We start from the raw sequence: 20726 nt of genomic DNA on the forward strand, positions 1-20726 counted from the left end.
AGCAAGTTGTACACTATGTGGTAAAATTATAACAGTAAAATGGATGATATGGCACTCGAAATTTCACCAGTCTCTACAGCATGATGTTAATGTCTACAATCATCACCATACTGTTGTAATCGATCCAGCCAAAGGAGGCTATTGTTTGTCCAAATCAAGAAGTAGTCCTCAAATCCCTATACACCTGCAGAAAAATACGCTCACAAATGCTCCGATCAAAATTTGTGAAAACAACTCATGTATTGAGTTGAAAGTAGAGGTGGGAACAGTTCCTTTGAGTGTGATCACGTTCGTTCCGTTCCTTATGCCATTCCTGAAGGAGAAACGATTCTTAGACAAGACACGCTTGAATGCATGCGGAGTGAAAACTTCATCATTGAAAGCAGATACAATGAACTAAAGCAGTGCCAAGAAATAGCTGAATGCTCAGGACGCCCATTTGTAGTTGTCATTCCACCTATTATCCTAGACATATTCATCTGTCTGTGTACACGGGGAAAGAAGGTTCTGGTTCAAACTACAACAGACGATAGTAACGTACGATAAACAAAGAAACACCACAATATGCAGGTGCACAAAAAGCATTCGCACACTCCATAAACTCATCTGCAAATGGTACCTAAAACAAGAAATGTTCTCACAGAAAAACACAAAAGCTTTTGGAGAGAGTGATATACGTAAATATTATGCAGTGTATTAAAGATTCACTATAAGATCCAGCATTTAGCATGCAGTAAAATATTGTCAAAGATTGAAATCGTTATATTACTGTCCATTTTGGGCAAATGGCAGAATGGTTTAGCGTCGCAGTTCTATAGTTCTTTGATTATCTACATGGGTACTTTTATTTGAATAACGCCATATCTGGATATCCTAATGGTTCGCCGTTATATAATTAATAATACATTTCAGATATAACCGTATTGAACAAGGTATGCAAACGATGCCAACTGTTGTATAATATAAAGGATGGAACGAGAGCATTCATTACTTCAATGATGTCATTTTCCTTGGGCTCGATTTATGTCATTTCATCAGAGCTGGACTACAGGTACTCTGAGGTGTTTTATGTTTATTAATGATAAAATTTCAGATTTACCAAGAAATATTTACTCTATTGAGCATGCAGCATGTAGATTTTAACAGAAAATTTAACATCAACAAATCTTTCAGCTTAATATTATCTCAAGTCAGGATATAGTTACTAAAACTTCAGTTATCAATATTGAAGATAAAATTTTGACGTTTAGTTGTTTTGCTCTTTTCTGGTTATTTTTTCAGAAACACGTTGCAATACGGCGGTCTGTTGCATTGCTTCAAGAAATTATCGGAGAGAATGTTGATACCTACTCTTTACATCAAGCATACCTACATTTCGAGGCATGTACTGACCACGATTGCAGTTTCCATTGTGTCCTTTGTGGATATCACCCTTCGATACTTATCTTCGACATCTGTCGCAAAGTAGCGTTCTGCCATTCAGGTAGGTGGGCATGCAACGTATATGACAAGACATTTAATTGGATGGTATACATTTCTTAATATTCTGAATTAGAAGATGAAATTTAATGTTATATTATGACGTATAAACGTTGTTGAAAATCACTGTAGATATCCAGCAACATTAACATTAACACCCCATAGCAAAAACCATAAATACATATTCGAATACCTGCCCATACATGTCCACTTTCATGCCAAATGTATAAAATTGAAAGTGGTTTCATAAGCCATCGGACTTATCTGGATTGCTGATAAATTCTAAAACTCTGATGGTGTTAAATAATTATTTATCATAAAAGTTTAAAGTCAAATTTGTCGACATGTCTTACTGTTACTTACTATGGTAAGCCGTTTCGGCCTTAGAGCATTTATTTAAGACATTTTGAATTCATTTCAGATATCTTGAAAACATTTCAGATATCTTGAATTCATTTCAGATATCTTGAATTCATTTCAGATATGTCAGTTATCTTGAATTCATTGGGACATATTTGGAAATCATTTTCAGATATCTGAAATTCATTTTAAGATATCTAAAATAAATTTCGTGCTGCATATATCACAAAAAGCATTTCCTGATATATCCAAATGAATTCAAGATCTCTTAAATAGACGTCAATTTGACATATCTGGAAGTCTCTTTGTGATATGTGCTCTGCATTTGTCTGGTTATTTATGTGAACAAGATGTATGCTCCCTAATTATGTGACCACGATCATCCATGATGGCTCGCAGTGCGCAGGAGCAGATCTATACTAATTCTATTTCCGCTCAGAGAGCAGTTACTGCAATTTGTACATTTTGGCGAAATTTCTGTGGCTCTTTTAAGGTTATGTGCATCGTATTTTTCTTCCGAGTATCTTAAAAAGAATTTTTGATATCTGGAAAGGATTTTCAGATATGTGAAATACATGTTCTCCATATTAACACAAGGCTGCTATTTAAGAAATCTAGAAATGAATTGTAGATATCTGAAAATTAATTCAAGACATCTTGAAATGAATTCGAGATATCTGAATTAGGCCGAAATGGCTTGCCGTAGGCAAGGGCAGATACTTTACATGCCATGAAGGTGCAGGTAGATGTATACATGTAGCCACACGCAAATGAACTACAAGTTGTTCAATGATATACACCTGTTATGGGGAAAAGTTTTGTGGTCACTTAAAAATGTTACGATCAATAACGATGTCACTTTGTTATCTTTCAGTGTCTGAATTGTCCATTCCGCCTGACGCAGTTTCTGACACCTTTGATGCTAAGGCTTTCTGGTCTGCAGTTGAGAACAGCGTAAGAAACCATGGCACTCTACTAAAGGTAGTCAAATCTTAATTATTGCTTTGGCAATTGACTACAAAATTTACTGCACAACTAGTGAAGCTCTACGTCTAAATTTAAAGACTTTTCACGGTACAATCTTCAAGTCCGAAAATGTACTACAGTATGTATTTTCAACTGAAAGCAATGATTGATCTCGGGCCTGACCCATAAACTAATCGTAGGCGTAGGTTATTGTAACTACCATGACTGCCCATCTCTTTAACATGGGTTGTCATGGTAGTTATAATCAGCTTAGAATAAGGCTGCTTTGTGGAACAGGGCCCAAAGCAAACGTAGGCTAAGCTGATTGTAACTACCATGACTGCCCATCTCTTTAACATGGGTTGTCAAGGTAGTTACAATCAACCTAGTCTACGACTGCTTTGTGGAACAGGGGCCAGGTGATTAGCAAATGAGGTTAACCACTAACAGGTTGTTCTCCCTGCTTTAGGAAAAAATACCATAACTCCGTCCTACGAGTTTTGGAGTCTTTGGATTGGCGAAAACTCTCGCAATGGTGACTTGATTTACGACACGGAAATCAAGAAATGTTTTCAAAGTATAAACAAGGAAAATGAAGGCCCCGTGTCCGAACCGATGCCAGAAGAAACCATCATTAACATGTTAAAGGATAAAAAGGTATTTCAAGTGTAGGGCGAAATAACAATTTATTGTACGCACTCAAGTGAAAAGAAAACGTCTAAGAGTTAAGTGTATTTTACCAGGGCTGGCCTTCAAAGTGCATGTACTTGCCTGGGGATATTTTATACTACATATGATAGTATAGTTGATATGATCAGGAGACAGGACAGGTTAACAAAATAATTCCACATTTTTATTCCCCAAACGAAGGACAACTGGCACCTGACACAGATTTAAACCTTGCAAGAGCTGTAAAAGGAGAGCTGGATTGCGAGGCCGAATTTCTGACAAATCCCATTCTTTCCTCCGACTGTGTCAAATCGAACATAAACCCCGTCGCAGGCACATGATCTGACGTACACAGACTGGTTCCACCAAGAAAACGGTACGAGCAGACAAGAGATACTCCGACGGTATTCCCTGCTACCTGAGCTTAGTGGAATCATTGACACCCAAGCGGTGGAGCAACTCTTCAGTTCTCTGAAACGGGACATCTATTATTTAAATAACATGTCCCCGGTCAAACATATTTTTCTTTATCGACTCATTATACAGCTCAGAAACGTCAGACGAAACCGAGAACTCATTCGTAAACATACGACAAGATTTGCATAGGGATTGGTCCCACAATCAGTTTGGACAGGTCTGTCAGAAATATCTAACCGAAGTTGTCCAACCCACACCGACGGATGACGCCATCCAGACGCCCGTTCTATCTGAAATTGTTGTCGACTGGGAGTATGAACATGGCGAGACGAATGAAGAGATCGCCAATACTTCTGAAACTGGACGTGGGGAACCATCAGTCTGTGGTTTAACGGATACTGAAGTCCAAGAGAACATACGTTTGGGCTCAAATCTATCAGAGTTAAAGCACTTGTATGAAAATATACAGACGCTTCTGCAAACTCATTTACTCGCGGATGACTTAAACCACTTGCACCGCAATGTTAGCTATGCTAACACCGTTCTCTTCGTTCGTGCACCAGAAGGACGCATGCTGTAGGTGTCTGCTGTTAACAACGAATTTGGCCTTTTGCAAGTACAAAGGACTTCAAACTTCTGTGGTCTTTGCTGCTTGAATAACGTACTGGGTCCATCAAATGGTAACTTTCCCACCATAGAAGACATGGATGGTGCGGTTGACAAGCTGTGGCTTGATATGGTGAAAAATTCTTCTTTTGGTCTGACACTTTTGCTTTAACCATTCCGGGATCGGGGAGGGGAAGGGGTGGGGGGGGGGGGGGGGTATTGCAGTTTTGAAGCCTTCCAAGCCATGGCCATCACAAAAGTTTTCCACTTGAAACATATAAACCACCATTCCATTTCAATGCTATCTGCGCTGGAAGTTTTTCGGCAAATCAGGGAACAAGAAAACTACTTCCGACTTATCATTCGTCTTGGGTGCGCGAAGCATTGGCTTTCTATGAAGACAAGTGGGGAAGATGTAATTACAATGCACTCCACTAAACCTTCATCGGAACTTGTAACCCAAGAATACCTGGGAGATTTTGTAAAGGAAAATACAGTGCCGCTTGGTTCTGTTTGCGTTTTGAAACCTTTCTTACAACAAACCCCAAGTAAAAGTCCTCAGCAAACATCACTACAGACCCAAGAGGTCGGGACACAATCGGATCTTGAAATTGATACCACGTCAAGCCCGGAAAAGGTAATCTGAGCTATAGTCGCCAGTGGATTAGTTTTAGTGATGAGTGTGTGTGGAACACAATCGGTATTTAAAAAACCGTATACTGCTGGTGTATAATACTGAATAACATGTATCGGGATTAGGGGTATATATTTTTAATAATCTTGCATTTAAATGCTTTCCTCATATGTATATTACGTGTAGTGTTTCTTGACTCAGAAGTACGTCATCTTGATTATATGGTTTGTGTTTTAGATTGTACTGGCAGTGCAGTGAATGCCATGGATGGTTTCATCCAACATGCATTGGTGTTCCTGAAACCAACGAACCGGATATATTTGTTTGCCCAAGTTGCGCGGTAAATTCCACTAGGCAACATGCCATTGCAAAAACTGCTTAAAACTGTTTTTGACTTATCTCTACATACTCTGAGGTTCGGACAGTTAGGTCTGGCATAAGATACACCATCTTTTAAAAGAAGCCCATAATGGGCATGATTTCCTGCCTACAAATTAGTTTGTCAACGCCTTTTTTCATGATTGTTTTGTGCATTTATATATATGGTAAAAGTGAAATAAATTGGATATTAAAAAGCAAAGTGTAGGACATCGTTCATTATGTATTATATTTTAATGACCATATCTATATCTCTGTTTATACAAACATCAATTCCCAGCAAAGCATCCTCGATTTGGGGAAAATGGACAACTATTTTGTATCTGCAACAAAGCATACAATGGAAGGTATGTGGTGTAAATTGTGGGATATTCTTATAAATATTCCCAACTTTTTTACAGCGAGCCATTGTTGTTCGACAACATTCCATTCTAAATGAATTTTATGACACTGACTACTCAGTTATCAATTCTTTAAGTAAAACAGATATCGTTGTTGAAGTGAGAGGATATTCACAGTTATGGAGCTGCTTATTGATGTTTGCTGTTCAGGACATATTGACAATATAAAGCCTGTGCAGAATGGTTTCACCCAGACTGTATAGACGACAGTGAAGACAACAACCCTATCGATTTCGTCTGCAATACTTGTCTGGTAACTGTACTTGCATTATAAACTCATGCATGAATATAATTTATGAAAATATTCTCCCAATCCATCAATATCGCCAATGCCAAAGAAAACATTGCATTCCACCTTTCGTCATTTAAAGTTTTCTACCTTTCCAGGACAGTCTAACCAAGACAGACGAGAAAGATCAGTAGATCTGCAGTAGTGAAGGGATGTATACATTCAGTGGTTCATTTACTTTCCTGCATATTACTGTATGGAACTCTAATTCAGTTTTCTCATATATTTCATAATTTTATTACGGAAATTTCCTCCTTACATAAGTTGACTGTAATTGAGACTTCCACAATGCAAGGGCTCACATGCAAAGCATTTCCAACTAATTTCTACTGAGGAAAAATTATGCACAATATAAGAGATGACAAAGAGCAAAGTTGCATTTTGCAGGGATTTTTCGATAGTTTTTTGTTTGTTACACAGGTGCCCTATAGAGCAGAAGATGACAAAATAGCTTCACATGAGCTACGCGAAGAGCTCCACAGTAAGAAAAACCTTCTTACTTCACGTAGCGCAACGTTATGACCCAGAAGCCTCCCACTAATGCGGTCGCTGTGAGTTCATGTCCAGCTCATACTGGTTTCCTCTACGGACGTACGTGGGAAGGTCTGTCAGCAACCTGTGGATGGTCGCGTTTCCCCCCCCGGGCTTTACCCGGTTTCCTCCCACCATAATGCTGTCGTATAAGTGAAATATTCTTGAATACGGCGTAAAACGCCAATCACACAAATAACAAAATAAATAAATATTACAACACGCGGAGTTAGTGAGTGCGTGTTGGGGGTTTAACGTCGTACTTAACAATTTTTCAGTTATGTGACGACGAGGAGTCCTTCTGGTGTGTGCATATATAGTGTGTCTTCTTGTATTAGGGCGAGTCCATGCCGCCAAAGTTTGCCGCCACTGGAGCATCATGCCGAAGACACCAGACGTGACACCCAACCCAGTCACATTATACTGACACCGGACCGAACAGTCCTGTTTCCTTGCTCTAACCTCTCAATGCTGAGCGCCAAGCGAAGCAGCGACAAGTACCCTTGGTATGACCCGACCCAGTGCTACACGCTGAAGCGGGCCTGTCAGCCTCTGAGTGCCTCAAGGCAGACCACTAATTTAAGAGATGCATTTCAAATTTTAATTGAATATTATACTCGTGTATATCTGCATTGTGGTGCTTGGGGAGAGAAATGCTGGGCATGACTGAACATTTACATATTTTTCTATATTTCTACATACGCGTACGCGCATTCTGGGCGAAAGTTTCGCACCGTCACCTGTGTGAATAACAATTAGCTTAGGTGGTGATGAGGCTACAAGTGACGTCCCCCTGGCGTTGCTAGGCACCTCTCCCAGCTGCCGGCGTAGAAAGGTCGAGATTTTGTTGGTCAACCTATGTCAAGATTTTAATGGCTTTTTTCTCACAGGCTGGGTCAGGTATGCACCAAAGCTTATTGGCCACGGAATTTTTGGGGCTGAGCTACAGCGCTAAACGTTAAGATTGTCGCTTATGGAAAATTAATGGGGGTCTGAGGCCCTTTCTTCAGGTAGGCGTGGCTTAAGCAGATCATGAATATTAACGAGTACGCTGTAAAAGCGACGTCACTGGTTTTGTTCAAAGCTTTCCTTTCTATAAGGCCTGGTATGGAGGATCTACTAACTTCGTACAAGCACGCATGGTCGTTAATAGTATCAGTATGAGAGCCGCACAACTGCAATGTTTCCAGAAGTGTCCGATTCCACCCTGTATCATATTATTGGTAATCATGACTAGTTCAATCATTAAGGTATCACATCGGTATTTTTATTGTGGAGTCCTTCATTTGTTGTTTGTTTGTTTTTTTTAGGTGTTGGGGGCGGGGGGCGGGGGGCGGGGGGGGGGGGGTAATCGAATGACATTAGAAAAAATATGTTGTATTTTTTTGGCTTTTTAACACAAATCAACCTTGGAAATGTGTGAACATCATATATCTACTGATTCTTGTAACGTTTGTCAGTGCTACATAATTTGTTTCAGACTAAGTGGATGCTGTTCCCACAGTGTGGGTCTAATACAAGCACTGTGCTAATACAAGCACTGTGGATCTGAGCGACAGCCCCACCGACCTCTCTAGTACAAGCTTGCCTGAAAGATGGGGAGTGTGGAAGAGGGTAGAAGATTGTCCCAGTGCCTGCACGTCATATCATTATCCACAAACCAAAGCCTAAATAATGTATTAAAGGACAGTCGGTAGGTAGGCCCTACTACAAAACAATATATCAATAATCTATACATTACAGTTTTCCTGCTGAGTTAAAGAAAACGTTAGCGCAGCGTAATGACCCAGGAGTCTCTCACCAATGCGCTGTGAGTTCAAGTACAGCTCATGCTGGCTTCCTCTCCGGCCATACGTGGGAAGGTCTGTAAGCAACCTGCGGATCATCGTGGGTTTTCCACGGGCTCTGCCCGGTTTCCACCCACCTTAATGCTGGCCGCCGTCGTATAAGTGAAATATTCTTGAGTACGGCGTAAAACGCCAATCAAATAAATAGATAAAGAAAGAAAACGTGTCAACTGGCGCTATGTAACCGTTAACTGACGTTAGATTTCCCTTGAATCCATTGATTTATACATGTATGATGTGAAAAATGGACTGCTAGTTTGAAGTGGATGATCAAGAAGATTTTTGATCACTTCCACGTCTGCATATCTGTAAGGAATAAAAATACAGCTGGAACAACAGATTGAGGTTACAACTAAATGTATCTTTAAAATTACAAAAGACCTTAACCATATACTACCTCGAGAATTGATTAACATGGAAATGTTATACATGTATAAACATAATGCAAAATAGAACAAAAAACATGTGCATTTGATATTATATTTCTGTCACAGGAATATTTGTGTGACTGAAAGGGACATTCCTCACTTGCAGTCCTAATCGGTGTACCCTATTCGTTACCTGGCCCGTTCTGCAGCCCAAACTATCGACACACCTTTTGGCACTGTTCCTGTTGGCAGTGGTTTAAGTATTTAGGCAAGAGGCAAAACAAAGTCTTCATCAATTTATTTGTTTACTTATTTTTAATTTATGGCATTTCTGCCCAGTCAGGGAATAGATATACGCATATCCAGGAACACATTGAGCATTTTAAATATTATATAATCAGTAATATATTAAATATAATATTGGCATATAAATAAATCAGTTTTTAGGAGTTTGCAGTATACATTTAATAATGTTCACATAAGTTTTCACGATTTATGACTTATTATTTGAATGAAATAAATTTATAGAAGTCAGTTTAACACATTTCCAACAAAAAATCCACAAGTCTAGGCACAAAATCTGTTACAAATAATCTACCAATTTGTAGAGCATACAGGCTGTCAACTGAGCATTCCAACATTAAAAAGACAACTGTGAATGTTAAATCAAATTATAATACATTTCATAGTTCTATAATTTATCGTCAGTTGTGACCATGTCTTAAGATAAATCAATTCTCTTCAAAACACCATTTTACTGACAAGAAGTATTTTCAGTGAATACAAGTACGCATTATATAACTTGGTAGCTGAAACTGTATGGTATTGCGATCCACATTACGTGTTTCTGCTTGATGCTTCTAGTTTTAGAAGGCTCAACAGCTATAGAGCTACAGACGTTTAAATTATGCACCCAAACCATGTACTGGTCATGATGCAAGTTAACCACAGTAATAATATTAGGCCGTGCTCCAACTGCTAATTCCGTGAGAAGGTCTGCCAGCAGCTTGCAGATGGTTGTGGGTTTTCCTCGGGCTCTGCCCGGTTTTCTCCCACCATAATGCTGGCCGCTGTCATATAAGTGGAATATTCTTTAGTACGGTGTAAAACACCAATCAAATAAATAAATAAACAAAATTCTAATTTATTCTAGGTAATCACAAATTTCTGCAACATAATCCAAGTAAATGTAACAGATTTGATTTCAATCAAATAAACTGTTCACACGACACTACCGAAAATTCTTTTCTATTTCCGATTTACTCACTCAAGTAAGTAATGTTAGCAGGTAATCAAGTAGTGTAATGTTAGCAGGTAATCAAGTGGTGTAATGTTAGCAGGTAATCACTGTTTATAATGTGTTCTATGTTCACATGAAAACAGCAAACTTACAATGTTATAGGAGTATATACCACACTTGTGTACTAAAGTAACAATATCAGTAGTTACTTTACCCAAAGGTCTCTCCTGCAGAAAGTTTACCAGACTATATCGTAAACTATACAGAAAGGTCACAAATTTACCAGACTATATCGTAAACTATACAGAAAGGTCACAAATTTACCAGACTATATCGTAAACTATACAGAAAGGTCACAAATTTACCAGACTATATCATATACAGAAAGGTCACAAATTTACCAGACTATACCATATACAGAAAGGTCACAAATTTACCAGACTATATCATAAACTATACAGAAAGGTCACAAAATGCTCAGTTTTTTTCGAAGTTTTAACCTGCTGATGGAAATATGCAAGTCTGTATTGTTACTTTCTCTGAATAAGTGGTTTTTGGAAGGTAGTAAGAAAAGTACAAACATACCAGATTTGGTTTATGTTTCCAAACGGTCCCAAGAAATACGCCTGTCAACAATTTTAAAAATTTTTTGTATTGCAGCTATAATGCGTTCAACATAAACATGAACATGAAATTGTAGCAACATGTGTGCTACAATTTTCATTGTCAAAAGAGAATCAGATTCACTCATTCGAGCTCCTGTCTGTGCAAATGGAGGTATATTTAACTTCAAGCCACATTCCTCAACTTCATCTGAAATGTTGAAGCCTTTATCTGCCATCAGACCATCACCGATTTGTATGAGACCTGTTCTTATTAGGTCATTTAGCATCGACTTGAAACCACTTTTGTTGAAGATTTCTTTGTCAGAAATAGAACCTGAAATAGGGAGCCTCTTGGGTCACATGCATCTAAGGCTTTTAAAGTATTTGCAGATTTGTAATCAGAATAAGTCTGTGATTGTGCCGTTGGAGATGATGGTTTTGAATGCTGATTTCAGTCCCATCAATAATGGCTAAGTTTGTTGGAAACTGTTTACTAAAATCTTCTGGCATTTTTTCTAATATAATGATTTTTGGCCGCCATATACAGACTTCTCCGAACCTCAAGAACATGTTATTGATCCAATTTCCAAATACAATGCTACAGTTCTTGTTGTGAAATACCAAAGCTACATCCTAAGTCATTAAATTCAAAATTTTGCCTGAGTTTACATAAAGTTGAGAACAACTGATCATTCAAAGATATATTGTGTTTTAGATTTCTTAAGGGCTGGAAAGGTTGCATATGGTCGTCAAGAACAAGGAATTTGTAAATGGCATTAAACTCCTCACTGTTGAAACCTGTATAAAATAACAAAAGATTATTATTTAAATTTGTTACACAGAATTTTACGTTATTTCTTTTAAGGCGAAAGTTCTCATGATGTAAAATTTGACGACCAAGATGTTCCTGAAAGATTTGATTCTCAGCTGTGAGTCTCAGGACATCAACGGGATCAATCCCTGCAAACATAAGAAAAGCAAATAGAATCATTTCAAACGTGTTTTTTCACACAAATTGTGGGTAGTTCGGAACGTTCTGTGCTCTGCGTTTCTTCACATATATTCAACTCAACCAAGCTTCATTCACACCCATGGATTGAGTTATTACCTATCAGAAGAATTCGTCAGAAGAGGAATTGTTTTCAGTATTACTTCAGACACAGACTACTGCTAGTCACAGTACTTGTTTGTGTCTGAAACTGAATTGGCATGTAGTGAATTGACATGTAATGAGTTGTGCATGTTTGTGCAGCAAACACTTTTTGATCTACCCTCATTTGTTAGCATAAGGGGAAGAATAACATCACTCTTCTCCAGGTGATGACAGCTCATGTCTAAGGACGCACAACCGGTTTTCAAAACATAAGTCCACGGATACAGGTACAATGCAACGTCAATCAATCAATCAATCAATCAATCAATCAATCAATCAATCAATCAGTCAATCAGTCAATCAATCAATCAATCAATCAATCAATCAATCAATCAATCAATCAATTTTACCTTCTCTTTGCAGGCGGAAATTTATGATGTAAAAGATATTGTCCCCGTGCTTGTGGGAATTTCCAGTTCCCGAAAAGAAACAGCCTTGTTCTGAAGGAGGAGTACAGGGACAAGATTGATCCAATTTCCTCTATAAAAAAATAGAGGAAAATACAAGACTTCAATCAGAGTGTGCTCTCTGGTATCAGGAGAGAAGGGGATAGCTCATGGCATCAGTATTCCATAAAATAACAAACTGGAAGGCAATTGTCACAGATAAATTTGTGGGCTCCATAATCAATCCAAAATCCTTTCCCTCTGAAGCCACAAGTTATGGAAAACAAACGGAGAGGAAATCCAGGGAGATTTACGTAGAAAGGACTGGACACAGTGATCATTATTGTGGATTTATCATCATTTCCACATTCCCATTTTTAGGTGCCTCCCCAGATGCTAAAGTGTGTGACAAGTTGGAAGTAAACTGTCTGCATTCATACAGAAATTCATACCTTAACACTGCTGCTGAGAATTCCACATCTTGTCTTTACAACTCAGAAGATGGTCTAAACCTATAGCACGAACACGAGTATTACACGCAAATCCAAGGTCAACTTTTAGTAACAGGTGCCCCTTTTCTGTGATTTTGTTGTGTACACAAAAGTTGAAGTTGTGGCAAAAAAAAAAACACAAAACAAAACAAAACGAAAAAAACATATATAAAAAACAAAAAAAAAAAAAACAAAAAACAAACAAAAAAAACCCCAGACATATAATTCAAGAGGGACCATATTATCAGATCTAGTTTCATCTGAGACCACTAACCATTCACCCATATTCCTGACATCGTGAGAAGTCTTGTGGTTTACTACTAGCACTCCTGTTTCCTTGAGGGTCCAAATTATTCTTTTTCCCACGCAGCCTAATTGTACACACGGTTATGACTTGCGAAAGGAAGTTTAACCCATATCGTGTTTCTCGAGACCGCCTAATGTTTAGAGCGTCCGCCTCATGGTCGGGAGACCCGGGATCAAACCCAGGTTGGGTCATACCAAAGATTTTAAAAATGGTACTTGATCCTGCCTCGCTTGGTTCTCAGCACTGAGAGCTTAGAGTAAAGAAAGTGGAATAGTTATCCCAGTGTCAGTGTAATGTGACCGAGTGGGGATTCATGTCCGGTGTCTTCGACATGATACTTGAGAGGTGAAAGCACTTTAGCAGCATGGACTCGCCCAGCCACAAGAAGACACAGTATATATACACACACCTAATGACCCTCGTCGTTGTTAAGCTCGATGTAAAACATTCATTCATGTATTCATTCTTTCTTCTCGTCACGCTCTGTCAGTCCATGAACATGACATAGTATGCTATGCTTTGTCACGGTCTGGGCTTTCATAGTAACCATTCACTCTTTTACAACAGTAAACATTTGCACATGTGTATCGACTATTTACACTGAGTATAAACCCAAAGTCTTACTGGATTACTCGGACATGTGCACGTATTTGTGTTTACTGAAAATGTCCATCACATTACTAGATAAAGATTTCACATGTTTACTATAATAAACACTTGTGTAGCTCATAGCTCTTCTTAAAACATTCTGTGATTTCTAATACAGGAAAATAAAAGGTAACACGAATCCAATCAGAATACTAATAAATGATAATACAATAATATAACACAGTGATACCCCCCCTCCCCCGCCCTCTCCGACACTACACACCACTCCCGTAAGGTCACGGTATTCAAAACAAAGATAGACGAGAATGCAGAAAAAAAACTTTGTTATAATATGGGTTTTTAAAATCCGGCTATTCTGATGAAGGAATTAATAATAAAACCCTGAACTTTTGCCTTTTGTACGCTAAGTACTGCATATTCATGAGATAACAAAGCCTTAGTATATTTTACTGGCTTTGGGGCCTATGCACGGAATATAGCAAATATTATGCAGGAACTTCATGGGTGCGATTTTTTGAACATCGATATAACTTTCGGCAATAGCCGACTATCCCGTTAGAGTTATCCCCCTTGTCTTCCATCTTTCGACCAGCCTGTTTCCAATGGTTACATGAACGCAATGGTTTTCCCTGCTATTACATTAGTACATTTGTTATCTTCAATTCCAGAAATATATATATCCCTTAACGTTAGCATGGTACAATTCCATGCCATCAAATTACACTTCTCTATACAACATAACATTTACGATGCGTGCTCTGATTGATGTATAAGTGGTCTTCCTGGGTAATCCGGTAATGACTGACCCTGCAATTGAAAAGTTCGTGTACACGCATGCGTGATTGTATAAAATGTAAAAACATGAAATTGTGAGTCTACGTGCTCTTATACTTTGACGCCCTGTCTCAGAGGACCTCTAAAAATATTCACCCCACTTCATTGCCACCCAAATGCATCGGGTTTGCTCGGGTTTTCCCTCTTTCAGCAGCACAAGAGGGGTGAAAATCCATCCAGCGACAAAGAAAGCACATTCAATGCATTCTAAGGATTCCTTCGTCGTCATATGACTGAAAAATTGTTAAATACACCGTTAAACCCCAGGCACTCACTCACTCTCTTTCAGGCACCAAACATGTGGTCAATCTGAATCATATCTCTATTTTTGAGGTATACCTTCGTATAATTTGGCCTTTTAAAAGCAATCGATGTATATATATATATATATATATATATATATATATATATATAGAGAGAGAGAGAGAGAGAGAGAGAGAGATATATATATATATACATATATATGTGTGTGTGTGTGTGTGTGTGTACTGATTTTTTTATAAACTGGCAATGTGTGTGAAAGTGATTTGCTTTATAAGGTCGGTAACCAAAAAATGTGAGATTAAGTTAACATATGCAGTGTTGAAGTGCTTTACGTGTACATGTACACGTGTTTAATTCTCTGCGTTATAACAACCTGGTACCGTTCACATTTAGCATATTTATGTTTAATGAATAGACCAGCGAGAGTGTGAAGTTAAATTTGTAAACTCTGCACAAACGATGTTAATATTAAAATACTCTGAATACATTAAACTACTTTTACAAGAAAAACATTTGCCGCAAAGTGTGGTACATGTAAGGGGATAAATGCTCGTTATGAGTGTAACTATATTTGTCTGGTGACTAATGTGTCTTATATATGATGTTTAATTTGCTTTTAAATAATAAAAGGGTACCATTGATCTAAAATAGTTTATATTTATATTTTAATCTGAAAACTCCATGTTCGAGCTTTATAATTACAATAAACAGCGCAGGCCCTAACTCATACATATTTCATCTGAATTTATTTATTTATTTATTTGATTGTTGTTTTACGCCGTCCTCAGGAATATTTCACTTATGCGACGGCGACCAGTATTATGGTGGGTGGAAACCGGGCAGAGCCCGGCACAAACCCACGGCCATCCGCAGGCTGCTACCAGACCTTCCAACGTACGGCATTATTTCTTCTGAATGAAAAGTTTGTCAGCTGCATGGATGTACAGAATTCAACAGTTTTCAGTGATATCCAAGGGACACAAAGTATGTAACCTATATTGCGTTAAATCCTTTCTTGCGTTAAACCCATTGCGAAATAATAATATGTAGTAATAAAATTATAAATTCCACGCTCTCCTATTGCAAAGATAGGGGAGTAGTAGATTGACGTATTGCAGCGCTGGCTTGTATTAAGCGTTATTCTCATGGTAGGTGAGATCAAGAGCTCGAACCCAGCTCTCGCTTGATTTTCAAGATTGATGCACCAAAAATTATATATATATATATATATATATATATATATATATATATATATATATATATATATATATATATATATATATATATATATATATATATATATGGGGTCAGTTTTATTCTTCCCAGCTTAACTACAGAAGAAATACAGGTCTGTACCCTTCCATTTACTTACCTGGACTCATCCCTTGCGTGTGTGGTCCTGAACACGTCGAAGCAGTATTCTACAAAACATGTTTTCTATAATCTTTCAGTAATTCTTACTTCATAGCCATATCACTTAGTTATTGGTGAATGATAAAGATCATACCGTCACAATAAACACAAATGCACCTGTTACATCGTCAGCAAACCAACCGCCATTTTCAATTTGAGTTGGCCGCGCTCGGCATCGTCCGGAAGTGGAATGATTTGATTGAAACCAAAGAGACATACACCATCTAAAGGGCGATTGACAATTTGTTTGGGAGACTTAACTTTAATTTGGGTGTTACTAATGTACAGAAGGGAACTAAAATCATCCAACAGTTGTGAAAAAAGAGATAATTTTTGGGAAAAACAGCCGAGTCCATCATAACAACGGAGTCATGTGATTGGCGGAGTCCTGATGCTGTCCGAGTTAGTGCGTCGGTTAGTTTTGTGTTATTTGTGATGTTTGGTCTTTATTAATCCCACATAATGAGGTGATATGAATTCAGAATTACTTTAAGACCACGGGACAACTCTTTTGAAGGCGTACAACATTTGGATTTTTAGGACATCGTAGGCGGCAGTACCGAGTTCCAGGTTAATGAATGTAACAATTCAGAGCAGTTAATGTGAAGGCTAAGCTGGGAACATAGCAAACCGATCTCAGAGCTACGTGTATATCATAATACTGACACACAACGAGGTGCCAGTTCAAATCCGACCTTGGACAGGGAATTTGTGCAGGGTAGATTCCACCGCTTTCACTACTTCTGAGACCTTGTGAGACGGTAAACGGTCGATAACGCTCGAATGGTTGTGTGCACAATCTAACACTGGTTGAAAAAAGCTTGTTTTCCAGCAATATGCATATAGTGGACATATTAAGTAAACAACTAAATAAGTAAACAACTTCTACAACTGAATTCTTTTCTTAATATATGGGAGATATTTCGGAAGATTCAGATATGATCTTTTATAAGAGAGCCAGTATACACTTGAGCAGCTTCGACTTCAAATCCTGTCAAAAAACTAACAGAACACTTTTTGACACTGATTATCTGTAAAATGTAATGCCATTTGATTTATTTATTCATTTGATTGGCGTTTTACGCCGTACTCAAAAATATTTAACCTATTCGACGGAAGCCAATGGGGGGGAGCAAACCGGGCAGAGCCCGGGGGAAACCCACGACCATCCGCAGGTTGCTGGCAGACCTTCCAACGTGCGACCGGAGAGGGAAGCCAGCATGACCAATGCCATTTGAAGATTTACTTGTACAAGCAGGTGACACTGAGGTGAATAAATTAACACAAAATGTATCGGTGGCAATTAGCCTAAAAGTGTTAATAATTCATGTATATGGAACAATGGACGTCAGAATTGACCTATATACTCTGCAGATGCATGACGCGTATGTTTGGTCTAATTTGACTGTGACTCCTTAAATACATCTTGACATTTTGTAACAGTGTTTAGGCAGATGTCAGATATTTCTTAAAAATAGTTAGGTCACGTGTATTAATACGTTTTTGACGTCTAGATCTTGTTTTGTATATTCATTCCAGTTTTGTTCAATGGGTTTATTTTTGTCTTTTATACTGTATTATGTTAAAAGTTTGAAGAAGGAATACCAATGCCATTATTATAATGTTTTATAACATATGTTATACTTCATGCCTTTTTCATTACTTTTTTAATTTCTTTTTTTTTAAAGTTTCTTTTCTTTTCCCATTTTCCCCAATCCTTTGGCAAATATTAAATACAACCTCATGTTCACATCAATATATATACAACTTCAAAATATGTCTAGTATGTCTAATATTTTGACACTAATTAAATAAAAGGCAGACCTACATATTAGTATACTGTCCATATGCATTTTACGGCAAGTTTGGTAGCGAGTACTAGTATGACCGATTTTACAGACAGCTGAATATGGGCGACTCTCTAAAAGAAATAGACTATAATTTTCTGTAACCAATGTTAGATTGAACAATCGGCCACATGAACTTCGTCGACCGCTTATTTTCACCGAGGCTCCATCAGCAGTGAAAGATGTAGACACTATGAAATCCTTCTCCAACATGGCAAAATTTGAACTCGTATCTTGTGTGTTCTAGCGATTGACATGCAAGCGCCTCTAACAACGATGCCCACTTCCCTCCTCGCCAGGATGTCGCGATATTGCGAATTGACGATTTGTGGGCCTTTGACAAAAGAAGTTTAGTTCGAACCCAAATCTCGCTATCTCGGCAGCGGGTTCAAGTCTAGAGGCTTGTTAGGTATCTGGCGAAGAGTGGTTGTATACCCCGGGCGCTCTGGATTACTCCGGGTACCCCCGGCTTCCTCCACCCATAATCCCTGACTGACCTTATATAAGGGAAAAAATCTCATTGGGGTGCTCCATTGGCGTTTTTCGGCCCAACGGACCAAGTAACTGGGAAATTCTTGTTTACAGTGTATGTTAGATCAATACAGATCTCTCGTGAAAATGCGGTAAAAACCAATCCCGTACCTACTCAGACTTTTTCAGCACGGTGTTCCAATCTATCAACCATACAACCAATTAGAATAGCACGGAATCCTGCATTCCAGAATCCACATTCTCTCAGTATACAACGTCGTTTTTGTGTGTTAGGTGATATTCGCTGTCAGAGGGGAATAACCCCCACCATAACATTAATAGGTTACTTGATTTGTCTTCAGAGAGAAAAAAACGTAGATATAATTCACTTACAAATATTGCGGTTTTGACAATTGGGAGACAAAGAAGTATTGTGTGACTACATACGCCAAGTTCAAAGGGGCTCAGTGGTATGTATATACACATATAGGACTGTAGTATATAGCTTCGTTAGCCTAAACTATGTATGCATATTTTTATCTTTATCTGATGACCAGTGGGATATACAGATTATTATCACATGTATAGAATCGTCTATATACAAACAAACAAACCACCTCCATCTCCCCCCCCCCCCGCCCTCCCCCCCCCCCCCCAAATAGTTTCTGGCAGTTATGTGAACCTCAAAAGCATATAAGAAGCACAAATTTGCAATAGCAGCGAAATCCGGCAAAAAACTAAAAAAAAAAAACCGTCGATATCTTGAGCTCATGTCTCTCTTCAGTGAATGAGCCATCATGCTCAAACATACGGTGTCACACAACTGACTAACAGGCTGAACTACCAAATAGGCAATGTGCGAGACATCACGGATGTGAAGCGCCACAAAAACATTAAAAATGTCTTTTCTAACAAATAACATTTCGGATAAATAACAAAACTTGTACCAGGGATATGAACATCCGTATCGCAAATGAACTTTTTCTTAATGTAAATAATTTCATCATGATTATGAGATTCAGGGCCCAGCTTTGTCGTTCCTCATGATAAATTATATTAACTCATTATTTGAACATATGTATATATGTCCACCTGAACTGAAGGTCAAACTAATGTGCCCAAAAAGAAACTCACAGGTAAATTTTAACATGATAAATTTATACTTTAGTTCAAAGTTGGATGATAATAATGATGATGATGATGATGACGACGACGACGACGACGACGACGACGACGACGATGACGACGACGATGATGATAACAACAACAACAATAATAATAAGAAGAATAATAATAAGCTGTCATTTTAAGACAAATTGTCCAATGAGAAAGTCAGAAAGTCAGTATTCGTCAAAAAAGTAAGCATCGTATTATCCATTCATGGCACCGGGTCACAAGTTGACCTTCATCTCAGCATCTGGTGACACCCCCATACGCTACTTATGCCTTTCTACTTTACAAGTATACAAGTGACATTTCAGGATTTTTCACATGTATAATAGATATATTTCACATCACGTAATTCAACATTTCGCATCCCACTCCAGTTATTACATAATGGTTACATGCTATGTAACTAAATATGTAACTGATACTACGTATCTAATCAGAAATATAATAGAATACTGTTAATATTATTATTAATTAAATATTATTTTATGGCATATATAGACTTGGATGTATTTTACAGGAAGGTGCTGAAATTTGTGTAGTTAATTTATTTGATTAATGTTTTCCGAATTATAATATTGAAAATATTTCACTGTGGATTGAAAGCAGTAAACCCGCAACAAGTGGAGAGTGAATTCGATCCCACAACCTCACTGGCCAACAGCAAATGACATGCAGCTGAAAATCTCTGAAAAATCAACTAAAGATCTCTGATAACCATGCAGCTGAAGATCTCTGATAATCGACACAAAGATCCCTGATAACCAGCTAAAAATCGGTGATAAGCAGCTAAAATCTGTGATTAATAGCTAAAAGTCTATGTAATCAGTTAAAAATCTCTGATGAACATCTAAACATCTCTGATAACCACTTTAACAGCCCTGACAACTAGATAAAAATCTCTGTTAACCAGCTAAAGTCTGTGATTAACCTAAGACACCGTTTTATGAGCTCAAAAAGTGACTGCAAAACCTTCAAAACCTTTTCATAG

The 20726-nt window shown here is 38.0% G+C and overlaps 1 protein-coding gene across 1 annotated transcript in view; it reads left to right on the top strand.

The window, feature by feature from the left end:
• Nucleotides 1–12499: 12499 nt before the first annotated feature.
• LOC135463351 (protein PIF-like) overlaps nucleotides 12500–20726 on the top strand; it is a 45168-nt gene continuing 36941 nt past the window's right edge. Inside the window, 4 exon segments of the mRNA XM_064740611.1 lie at nucleotides 12500–12748; nucleotides 12848–12904; nucleotides 12906–12944; nucleotides 13894–13904. Coding sequence (XP_064596681.1) covers nucleotides 12500–12748; nucleotides 12848–12904; nucleotides 12906–12944; nucleotides 13894–13904 — 356 coding nt within the window.

Source organism: Liolophura sinensis, chromosome 3 (genome assembly GCF_032854445.1).
Source record: "Liolophura sinensis isolate JHLJ2023 chromosome 3, CUHK_Ljap_v2, whole genome shotgun sequence".
NCBI lineage: Eukaryota > Metazoa > Mollusca > Polyplacophora > Chitonida > Chitonidae > Liolophura > Liolophura sinensis.